General features: G+C 37.3%; 1 protein-coding gene across 1 annotated transcript; it reads right to left on the bottom strand.

Annotated features, from left to right (window-relative positions):
* Positions 1 to 11,035: 11,035 nt before the first annotated feature.
* Positions 11,036 to 12,027, bottom strand: LOC122724489 (expansin-A16-like). The gene is made up of 3 exons (XM_043959477.1): positions 11,811 to 12,027; positions 11,423 to 11,735; positions 11,036 to 11,345 (listed from the first exon to the last, which is right to left on the bottom strand). Exons 1-3 carry the CDS (start codon positions 12,025 to 12,027, stop codon positions 11,036 to 11,038), a joined length of 840 nt encoding a protein of 279 aa, XP_043815412.1.
* Positions 12,028 to 12,279: the final 252 nt, after the last annotated feature.

Here is a 12,279-nt window from a genome sequence, read left to right as displayed (position 1 = left end):
CTCACCTCTGGATAGCTCTGACCAGACACTGGGGCAACAGACTCACTGCTGGGGTCCTCGGTTCCTCGGGTCCGAACCTACACAGGTGGACTCAAATGAGGGACCAAACATACATGAACATAACTCTAAACTATTCCCCAAAAAAAACCCCTTAAAACATCATGAAACAATCATAGAAAAACATGCAAGAAATGGCTGAACAGGGCACTTTCGGCGGCAGGTTTGGCGGCCGAAAGTCCCTCCAGAGCCGAAAGTCAGGCAGGTTCGGCGGCACCTTCGGCGGCCGAAACTCCCAGACAGAGGCGAAACTCATGCATGTTCGGCGGCACCTTCGGCGGCCGAAAGTCCCAGACAGAGACGAAAGTCTCCTTTCGGAGGCAACTTCGGCAGCCGAAAGGCCTGCCTCCCCAGCCATGTTCGGCGGCCGAAAGTTCCTTCGGCTGCCGAACCTGGTTTCTGCCAAAGGGCAGAAACTTGGCTCCCTTATGCATTTATGCCTCCAATCTCATCCAAACATGCATAAACCTATTCTACAACATTCCCAACCATACACAAGCAAACATACAAGTTCCTAGGGGGCATCAAACCAATAAAACCCCAACTACAACACACAAGCAACTCACATTATTCAAAAATCATACCAAAAACCCATAAACATAACTATGACCTAAACATGCATTTTCTACCCCCATGAACTTCATAAAACTTACTTAAAACATAATGTAAGCTAGAGATCGACTCTTACCTCTTGAAGATCGAGGGTGGAGGCGATCTAACTTGAAGTTGGAAGAGATTCGAGTTCTTGAACCTCAAAGCTCCAAAACTTTGCTCAAAGGCTCAAATCTTCAAAACGAAGTTAAAATAAGTGAAAAACTGGAAAGATCTAGAGGAAAAACATCAAAGATCGGTGAGGGGCGGTGGAAAGCTCACCTTGGCCGAAAATGGGGAAAAGCTCGCCTGTTTTCGGCTAAAGGACCCTTTTATAGTGGCTGGCCAGGCCACGTTCGGGGGCCGAATGTGCCTCCGCATGCATGCCATGTTCGGCGGCCGAACTTGAGGTTCGGCGGCCGAACCTGGACTTCCTCACTTATGCTTTCGGGGGCCTAAAGGCGCTCCCGAAGGCATGCATGTTCGGCGGCCGAACTTGAGGTTCGGCGGCCGAACTTGAGGTTCGGCGGCCGAACCTGAGTTTTCCTCCAAGGTTGTTTTAATGCAAAAACTCATTTCCATTTTACTTAAAACCATGAAATACCTTAAAACATTTTATGAAAACATGCTTCTACCCTACTAGAGGCTTCCGACATCCGAGATTCCACCGGACGGTAGGAATTCCGATACCGGAGTCTAGCCGGGTATTACAGATGGCAGCATGAAAAGCATCACAAAAATTGGAACAGTATCTTTAAACCAGAATATGCAATTATTAGATGTGCTATATGTGCCTACTTTTAAGTAGAATTTACTGTCTATTAGCCAGATTACAAAATCGAACAAAATATCTGTGCAATTTCTTCATAACTAGTGTATCTTGCAGGACCTAGTGACTAAACACCTACTAGCTGTTGGGAGAATGCACCAAGGATTATATAGACTAAATAAAGAATCATTTAGCCATCAAGGAAGCATATTAAAGACAATTGGCACAACACTGGTATCTCAACAACTTCAAGGCAGATATGAAGTATGGCACAGAAGACTAGGTCATGCATAAAAAAACAAATTAATGAACCTAAATGTAATAAAAGCTAGTGATTGTGATTCCCATGTGTGCACCATTTGTCGCATTGCAAAACAACAACGATTGAGTTTCAATAAAAGCAAGATTACTTCCACAACACCATTCGAGCTAATTCATGTGGACCTTTGGGGCCCATATCCAGTGGTTTCAGTCTCAAATGCAAGATATGTATTAACCATAGTTGATGATTACACTAGAGCAACATGGACATATTTACTACAGCACAAACAATCTGTGTTTGCTGTGTTAAAAGAGTTCATTGCCATGATTAACAATCAATTTCACAAGTCAATAAAGAACTTGAGATCAGATAATGGGACAGAGTTTGTGAATCAAGATTGCAGCAAGTGGCTAAAGGAAAAAGGCATTATTCACCAGAAATCATATCCATACACTCCACAACAGAACGGAGTAGTTGAAAGAAAGCACAAGCACTTACTACAAGTTGCAAGAGCCCTAATGTTTCAGTTAAATTTACCAAAAAGATTCTGGGGAGAATCCATACTCACAGCCACTTATATTATCAACAGATTACCAAGCTCAGTACTGAATTGGGAGACACCTTATGCTCGCTTACATAAGGAAGACCCCAATATTGATCCACTCAAAACATTTGGTTGCTTATGCTTTGCAACCAATACCTTACCCCACAAAACAAAATTTGCAGAAAGAGCCTTTAAGGGAGTATTCCTTGGATATGTCCCAGGAATGAAAGCCTACAAAATCTATGCCCTAAACCTAAACAAGACCATAATTTCCAGAGATGTCATCTTCCATGAAGACATATTCCCATTCAAATCCCAACAAGACTCTTATAACCTCCATAAAACAGTATTACCAAACACAGTACTTGAACCTGATTCAATCCCTACAATCTCAATACCAACAAATACTGATCTTAGCCCTCCCCATGAATCTTTAAGATCAACAGAAGAGACTGAACCACATATTGACACATTTACAGCTGAAGAAAAAGGAGAAGCACCTGTTACTTCTAAATCAACCCCAGAACATTTAGAAAAAGGGATTTCAGCACAAATAAGAAAAAGCACAAGGCTCTCCACAAGACCAAGATGGCTAAATGATTTTGTGGCAATTTCTATATATCCTGCTAATCCAGGTGTGTTCTCCAACACTACCACAAGTAATTCTTCCAACACCTATCCTTCTTTTACTTCTGAACCCACCTTCACCCCTCCTTACTTGAGCTTTGTGGCAAATGTCTCTATGACCTATGAACCTAAGTCCTATTTACAAGCTAAGGAGGACAGTAACTGGGTACAAGCCATGCAAGATGAACTAAATACCCTAGATACAAATAACACTTGGTACTTAACGACTCTACCAAAAGGTAAAAGAGCCATTGCCTCCAAATGGGTTTTCAGAATCAAATACAAGCCAGATGGCTCTGTTGACAAGTTCAAGGCCAGGTTGGTGGCCAAGGGATTCAATCAACTACTTGGAGTTGACTACACTGACAATTTTTCTCCAGTAGCCAAATTGGTTACTGTGAGAATGTTCATGGAAATAGCTACTACCAAGAACTGGCATATACACTAACTCGATGTTAACAATGCATACCTACATGGTCATGTAGAAGAAGACCTATTTATGTTACCCCCAGAAGGCTATGGTAAAGCTCAACCAGGATAAGTATGCAAACTTATCAAAAGCATCTACGGATTAAAACATGCAGGAAGGATGTGGAACAAAGAGCTTACCCAATGCTTAATACAATTCGGCTTTAACCAATCTCCTTTGATCACTGCCTGTTCACAAAAACAAAGAAAGGCAGATTTTTAACTTTGCTTGTTTATGTTGATGACATTCTTATAGCAGGTCAATCAAAAGAGGACATAGCAGAAATCAAATCTCACCTTGATAAACTATTTATAATCAAGGATCTGGGTTATGTCAAGTACTTTCTGGGCTTACAAGTTGTATGCTCTGAGACTGGTCTTTTCCTTCACCAAAAAAAAATATGTATTAGATATCTTTCAAGAAACAGGATGCATGCAAGCCAAAATTTCTGACTCTCTTCTACCACAAGAACTCAAACTTGACAACACAACAGGACCAATTTTGACTGACCCAGATAAATATCGGATGCTAATAGGAAAATTGCTTTACCTTGGAGTCACAAGACCAGATATTTCCTACGCGACGCAGTATCTCAGCCAGTTCATGCAACAGCCGTTTCAGCCACACTGGAATGCAGCACTTCATGTGCTTCGCTACTTGAAAAGCTGTCCCACACGAGGGTGGTTCTTCCCAGCTCAGAATGACCTCAAGATCCGAGCTTTCTCCGATGCTGACTAGGCCTCCTGTCCGATGACTCGAAAATCACTTACTGGCTACTGCATCTTCCTTAGTCCATCCCTGATCTCCTGGAAAATAGAAAAACAGAACACAGTTAGTAGATCCTCAGCAGAAGCTGAGTACAGAAGCATGGCTCTCACAGTGTGCAAGCTTAAGTGGATAACTTATCTGATGAAAGAGTTCCATGCAGAACCACAACTCCCCATTCCTCTTCACTGTGACAACCAAGCAGCCCAACACATCGCGGCCAACCCGGTCTTCCACGAACGAACGAAGCATCTGGACATCGATTGCCATATCATCCGCGAATAACTCTCCAGAGGCTTTATCTCAACAGTGCATGTGCCTTTTCGACAACATATCGCAGATCTGTTCACCAAATCCCTGGGAGCGGCGCAGTTTCACACTCTCCTGTCCAAGATGGGTTTACCCAAAAATTAGGGCATCTCCATCTTGCGGGGGGCTGAAGAGATATTACATACCACAGTCACCAAACGACATCGCAATACAAGAGAGCAAATAATGGGTCCAAATTCCAGAAGCAAAACGACGCCGTTTCTTGTAAATAGACTCCAAGAGATACCAGAAGGTTCCAGAACAACCCAGAGAGAACTCTGTTAGTTAAATTTCAGTTTCTCCAAAATGTGTATATATAGGCAGATCTTCAATCAATAAAATATTCATTCAATTTCAATTTCTCTCATTCCCATTTATAGCCAATTTCATCAAAACCGTACGTACGAGACTGAGCGAGAAAAAAAGAGATAAAGAGGGTCTGGCAGAGAACGGTACGATCGCCTGATAGAGAAGTGTACGGACCTAATTGATAGAGACATATGTAACAGAATGACGGTTATATGTCACTAAAAAAAATTAAATAATAAAAAAAAGAATGAAAGGAAAAATTACTTAAGCAATATTTTTCGATAAAAGCAATAGTTTATTAACGGTTCGTTTTTGTTTAATGAGATACATTATAATTTTAAATAATTAAACTAAGAAAATTAGCATTTTCAGATTTGGTTAGGGTCTATTTTTGTTTGATAAATTAATAATAAATACTAATGAAAATTTGTATATATAATCATAAAAAAAAAATTATTTTTATTATTCTTTGATCAATTTGCTTAAATTCTAAAAAAAATGAAGACCGTATTTTCCATCCATCTGAATATAAATGAATAAATTTTTTATTCATACAAAAAAAACTCCTATAAATTTATACCTTTAAAAAAAATAATATGATGATAATTATCCGTTTTTTTTTATCCTTCAGCTACGTAATTATTATACTAAATAAATTAAATAAAGAGAATTGATCATATATTCACATTTATATTTTATTTTAATATTTAATTTGATTGCAGAAATTTTTCTTAGAAATAATTATTATATATTTTGTATGTTTTAAAAAAAAATATTCACGTACAATACTAAAATTCAAATTGCTTATATTACAAAATTTTTCATATAAATGATAAATTCAGATATTTTTTCTTAAATACATGAAATTAGGTTGTAAGTTTTTTTTTTCTTAATTTACGTTACAATAGGTTATAAAAAATTGTTATTTTCATGGACTGGAATTTGCATTAATTGTGCTAATTATTATGATTTTAAAAATTTTCTACTAGTTTTATTAATTAACTATGAAAAAGCTCTTAGTTAATAACTAATCCTTTTCTGTATTCCCACCTTTATCAAAATAAATTTGGCTGATAAATTTATGCTTTTTATTTATTTATTTTTTTAATTTAATGATTGATAAATAGTAGATTGATAAACAGTAGATATACACTCTAACAAGATATTGAGACACTTATTAACTATAGATGAGGGGTCATATACTATAGTAAAGATGAAGGGATTCAATAAGTTTAATAAATAAAGTAATTGTCATGGGATTTAAATATTTTGAGGTTTTAAGGTTAGAGAGTCACGGAAAAATTAAGATATTGGACAACACAACCAATACGTTGTGTTTTCCATGAAGGTAGGAGTTTTCATATCTTGTTCATACCGAGTATAATAATAGATATCTTCAAGTCAGATAATTTATATTTTTGACAAAAACTTCTCTCAGCTTATTAATAATGAGTAATTGATTCATTTAATGTTATACATCTCCTCACACACGCTAATTTAGATAGCTAAACCATGCATATTTAAAGTGTCGTATTGTTGACATGGAATCAAGAATTAGAGTTATTACTTCATACTCATATTTAGGTCTGGTGCTTTTAGGCATGTCATTGAGCACCATACCTTGCCAAATAATAATGGTCAAGATTGACTCTTATTAAGTCGATTAAGTAAATACACACGCGGCAAAAAATATAAAGGGATTTGTATTTTATATGTTATCAATGATATTAGTTAGAAGAAAGCGACTAAATTAAATGAAGATGTGAAAGAAAAAGCTGAAAATGGCAATTTATAGGCAAGCAAACATGAAGAGGATATTAGGAAAGCTTTCAATTTTTGTCGTTTGCCATCAATGCTCTAGTATAAATTGCTCAACAATTTTCTTTAGGAGCACAACAAATTATTGCATAAATTTATTAGTTTATGGGTTGCTTCATCTCTATTGATTACACGTTGGGATTTGATTTGAGTATTTGAATTCTAATTTTTCCTTATGGGTTATTTGATTTGGTGCAACCAATGCATACCTTAATGCGCCGAATCTCATCTAAATGTGTTTAGATGAAAGCCGTACTAAAAATGAGTGACGTCCGAAAAAGTCCTCATGTTCCCTACTCCTTTTCTATGACACAATCTCTGAAAATGTTAACTCTGATACTATACCCTTTGTAGAGAGACTTCTCTTTTGATTCTTCAGCTTTTCTCTAGGAGACTTTCTCCTCTTTACTGGCGGCTTAGGAGACTTTCTCCTCTTTACTAGCGGCTACTTTTAGTTGTCCCCTACCCGACTCCTTGCCCTGGAAGTGGATTCTCCTTCCCATCCAAAGATGGGGTTGTAGATATTTTTGGCTTATTTTCACGGGCTCTATACTTCAAGAGAGATGTTTATTTTGCTAGTATTTCTTGGTTGTGAATTTGGGTTTTTTTGCCTTGTTTTTCTCTTTGTTCTTTTCTCGTTCTGGGTTTTTGCAAGTGAAGAAGGAGAAATATATGATTATGAATTTAGGGTTGTAGATATTTTTGGCTCCTAGAAGTGGATTCTCCTCCCCATCCAAAGACGGGATTGTAGATATTTTTGGCTTGTCTTCACGAGCTCTATGCTTCAAGAGAGGTGTTTATTTTGCTGATGTTTCTTGGTTGTGAATTTGGATTCTTTCGCCTTGTTTTTCTATTTTTGCTTTTCTCGTTCTGAGTTTTTGCAGGTGAAGAAGGAGAAACATATGATTCTCTAAGGTTATTCTCTTTCTCTTGCATGGCAAGTGGTTTCTGGTAGCCCATGAGGCACGGTTTTGACAAATGAAACATCATGAAGCCCACTGTTTTGGCTTGTTGGTTGTTATCTATTCTTCCTTAGGTCTTCTCTCGAAGCTACTCAGCACCAAAAATCGAGGTTGATTGGTTTGATTTCCTTTTGATTTATTTTTCTATGTTGCTACTCCTCGGTGTTTGTACTTATTTATGTTTTTTCCAACTTATGATGGCACTGGACGGTGGTAGCTGTACAACTTTCAACAATTGGCATAGATGAGGCATCTTCTTTTTTTCTTCTCTCAGATTGTCGGTTCAAGCTCTAGAATTTAGAAATCTATTTTCCTTGAGTTCTGGATATAGTCTTAAAAGTTCAGTATGATTTTGGGTCTCTATAGGCTTGTTGCTTGATACTGTTAGGCCTTTACCCTTTGTACATGCTATAATTATTGGGTTTTTTCAGTAATAACTATTACCTTTTATAAAAAAAAAAAAATTTTTTTTAAATTAAGATCTTAAAAGATTAAGAAATGTTAACGCAAAATTATCAAATTCTCTTTTTTTTTATTATTTTTATGAAAAACAAATTGCAATTTCTGCTGGCAGTGGGGGAACCAATTCCCAGTCTATTACCACAACAATTCAGAATTCCAAGAAAACTGTTAGTCCTGGAGGACTTTGAATTAACAAACTTATATTATGAAATTGTCTTTGCTTGAAGCTTATTATTTGTTAGAGTAACGTATTCTTATTCAAAACAAAAGATTTATACTAGAAAATAAACAAATTAAAATTAAAATGCTTTATCCATGCAGATGATTTATACTAAAAAGGTATTTGAAACTCTTGATGATAATAATATCGACTAATGACCAATATCAAAATGTACATCAAATGGAATAGAACTCAGTCTTTATAAAAAATTCAATTCTTCACTTTTTTTTATAATTTCTTTCTATTTTTTATTATAATATTTTTTATAGTGATGATAAAGATATAATTTATGATTTTATTTTTTATTCTTCTCTGCTTAAACTCTTCCATATCTAGCTTGGCCATGGTTAGAAGGTTTTGATGAAGAAGGAATGTAAGGTTTTGCCTTTCCACCTATTTATCATAAACCTAAAAATCTAAAATACTTAAAAGATTTCTATAAAATAAAAATTTGTGTCGGTGAGATTTTATTATTCTTTCGAAATCACAAGATCATCGTTGATTTAAGATGTTACAGCTTAGAGGATAAAATGAATGAAAATTGTTCAGAAATTTATTATGTTGAACTTATCAATCTTTTTCAGCATTATTTTAAAAAGTTATTGTGCTTATAAATAATCACTATTTTCTAATCCTATCATTATTAGGATTTTATTTTATTTTTTAGTTATTTATAAAAATAATCTATTTGATTATTCCATTGGCCATTTGCGAAATTATAATTTTTAGATGTGTTATTTATTAGTGATTTTTTTATTCATATTATCAATTATTTTGATATTTATTTACGAGTTTAATTAAAACAATTAAAAATTTTTGACGGTATATTAACTACCTTAGTTAGGCTCAAACATTAATATCCAGCTAATTTCGATCCCATCCATATCTAAAGTTTTATTAATTATTTTTAAAAAAATATTTAATTATTTTAAATTTAAAAAACTGAAAATAATAAATAATATTTTAATCATATCGCTATTGCAAATATAATAAAAAAATTTTCTGTAAATTTTAAATTTTTTTATTATTTGAACACATGTGTCTAGAGTCACATGATAAGTCCATTAATCTCTTTATAAAAAAAATTATAACTAAAAATTAAGGAAAAATAGAATTGTAATAAAAATAAATCTTAATCATATTTTCTTTTTAATATTCAATAATTAAATCTTGATGACCGCTGGATCTCTAGTGTTCGAACTAGGGTCAAGTTCTGGAGAAAGAGACAGATCCAAAACTCACTAGAGCCCTTTAAGCAGGTCAATCCGCTAATATTATGTCCAACCCGCACTTGAGACAAGTCGGGCTGCTCGAAGGCCCAAACCTGCTGGAAGGGAGCCTATCTCGCATGATATGATGGGGAATAGGGGAACAGGCTCAGCTATGCCGCGGCACTACCACCATGTGCGCTAAAAGAGAATTAAATGGCCGCTTGACGAGAGTGGGCAGGCTAGTACACCTATATGTACGACTCTGCATGACAGGGATATGTGACGCTGTAGTAGGGTACTGGCAGTTATGCGTCATTATAGGATAAGGAAAAAGAAAATAAAAGAGAAATACGTGACTCCGCAAAGTAAGCTTACACACACACTTTGTAACCCTACTTCCTCTGGACCCCAAAATATCAATTGGCGTCTGTCAAAAACAAAGGAGATCTTTCCGTTACCGGAGTTTTCATTTTCGCAACACCCACTAAGATCCACATGGCAAACCAACCATAACGAAAACTATACCACCCATACCCCAAACGACCTCAATTATACTCATGAAGGTCAGCAGTTCTCATTTTTCAGTTTCACAACCCCATCAAACCAACCACATGTATTATTTAATCCCTTGTCGAGTTCGGCAGGAATCAATCCAGAACAACCTTATCTGACCAAGAGCTACAAACTATGGCTCTTCAACTACAGAACACTACCTAGTCACTGAGGCAAATGCTGCAATAGAGGGGCCTCAACACATCGTTGAGCGTGCCCCTTGTAACTGAAGGCTTTAACGCCACTGAACCCCAACCTACCTTCAACTACTAGGTCCCCCAACAGAGTAGCCGGAGAGTGGATGAAAGAAGTGGTGAGGCCAATAGGGAGAATGAGCCTGCGGTCGGAGCTAGAGGCCAGAGGATGAGAGAGCTCATCGAGAATGATGAGGCAAAGAGCTATTCTACTAAGCCAACAAGGAGGATAGAAAGCGAAGAGTGAGAGAGGGGATATCGCCTGGAAAAAAGGCCAAGGCAGGAGGAGACAAATGTGGACCGAAAGTTGGAAGGGATAAAAGAAAAGCTCCTGACTAAACTGGCGACACAGAATAACAGCCAGGCCCTCCTACCCATATCCTCACATTTTTCAAGGTGGATCCAACAGGAGACCATACCGAAAAAGTTTATGATACCACCGATGGCGGCCTATGACAGTGCTCCCCCGGGAGCACATCCTGAACTACAAGACGTTCATAGAGCTCCAAACTCTCTCAGACTCCTTGATGTGCAAAGTCTTCCCCACTGCCCTTACAAGGCCAGTTCGGGCGTGGTTTAACAGTCTAAAGTAGGGAGCATTAAGAGCAGAAGGGAGCCCGGTACTACAACCAGAAGGTTAGGGAAAGGAGCTTGAAAGGTGGAGATCTGGCTCTAAGAATATTAGAAGCGACTGGAAAGAGAGCAACACTGAAAAATTGGTATCAACTTGGGAGGGCCCTTCAAGATAACTAAAGTGATCAAGTCTGGGGTATACAATATTGAAGTTGTATAAAAATAATTCTGATGGATACAATGAAAAACATGGAAGCCCTTCAACGGCAGCCATGCCTATCATCAGCAATGAGGAAACAAGAATTAATATATAAATCATTGCCCAGCTTTGTTGTGGTGTTCTACTTGAAGTTCTTGCCCTCGTAAGTCTGACCAAATTGCCAGTTCTTAGGGGCAACATGCCATGAAGTTGATTCTCTGCCATCACTCGTCGTAACCCTGAAGGTCAGTGATTCTCCAACCAAATGGGTACTAGTTTTCCAGGTGGCACCCCAGTCTCTTTGCAATTTGGTCCACTTAACGTTGTCATTGCCCTTCACTTGAACAGACACAACATCTCCAGCTCCACCAACATTCCATACTATCACCTGGTTGAACCATGGGTTCCCCATTATTGTGAACCGAATCCCTCCTTTCTTCTGGCATGGAACCCTACAAAGAACACAACTCCTTTAAATGTAAGACCTGCACATGTCAAGACGACAAGGAAATGGGCATTATCATCTAACCTTCTGTATTGGATAGGAACAATCCCAGCAGTGTAGTCAGCAATTTTGTTGAAGACGGGCTTGGCTATATCGAAATGCTCACGAGGTGAATTGCACCAGCCTCCATTGTCACTAGGTAGAGATGGATTTGATGGGCATTGATTTGTTGCTGTAACAAAGAGAGATCCTTTCTTGCACCATTTAGGGCTATTGACACACTGTATTTCATAACATGCACCACAAGTCTTTCCTTTCTTGAATAAAATGTCGCTTAGAGCTACTGTGTTCAAGTTGTAGCCTTGTTGTACAACATCTTTATAGTTACAAGCTCCTCCTACAAATTTTTATGCTTATTTATTTCTCATTTCTGTAAATATATATAATGGATTCATTAGAAACAAAAATTTACCAAATGATCCAGTGCCACCTTCATAAAAGGTGGCATGAGCTTTTCTCCATAGCCCAGGCTTGAACTTAGGCTTGTTTCGTTTGATAGGTTTAAGTTTGTGGCCATGTCGTCGAACAGCATGAATAGCAGAGTGCATAGCCGTTGCTTCGCAATTTTTAGCCAGTGCAACAACTAAAAGCAATAACATGGCAGAAAGAGCTCCCAAAGGCGACGCCATGTTGCTGGGCAGAAGGACAACTTTTGGCACTTCGCCTTTGGCGCTTCTTCTTTCTCCACTTTGTTAGAGCTTAAGATTTTTCTTGTTTCCTGCTCAGCTTTGCAGCGGCTTTGGATATTTATAGTGCTGGATTTTACTTGTGTTTGTTAAATTGTTATGGGTTTCTATTTTAAGGCAGGTTTTTTAGAGGAAATTAGTGATTTTAGTCCTTTTACATAGGAAAAGCTAACATTAAACTTTCTTTCAATCTCC

This window comes from Manihot esculenta, chromosome 9 (genome assembly GCF_001659605.2).
Source record: "Manihot esculenta cultivar AM560-2 chromosome 9, M.esculenta_v8, whole genome shotgun sequence".
In the NCBI taxonomy this organism is placed as follows: domain Eukaryota; kingdom Viridiplantae; phylum Streptophyta; class Magnoliopsida; order Malpighiales; family Euphorbiaceae; genus Manihot; species Manihot esculenta.
The sequence above is the reverse complement of the archived record's forward strand: the minus strand, read 5'-3'. Positions and strand labels throughout refer to the sequence as shown.

Coding starts and splice junctions, on each gene's coding strand:
- LOC122724489 (XM_043959477.1), bottom strand. CDS start 12,027: ATGGCGTCGCCTTTGGGAGCTCTTTCTGCCATGTTATTGCTTTTAGTT. Junction 11,736..11,810: donor AGGTGGCACTGGATCATTTG/GTAAATTTTTGT, acceptor AAAAATTTGTAG/GAGGAGCTTGTAACTATAAA. Junction 11,346..11,422: donor GTTCCTATCCAATACAGAAG/GTTAGATGATAA, acceptor TGTTCTTTGTAG/GGTTCCATGCCAGAAGAAAG.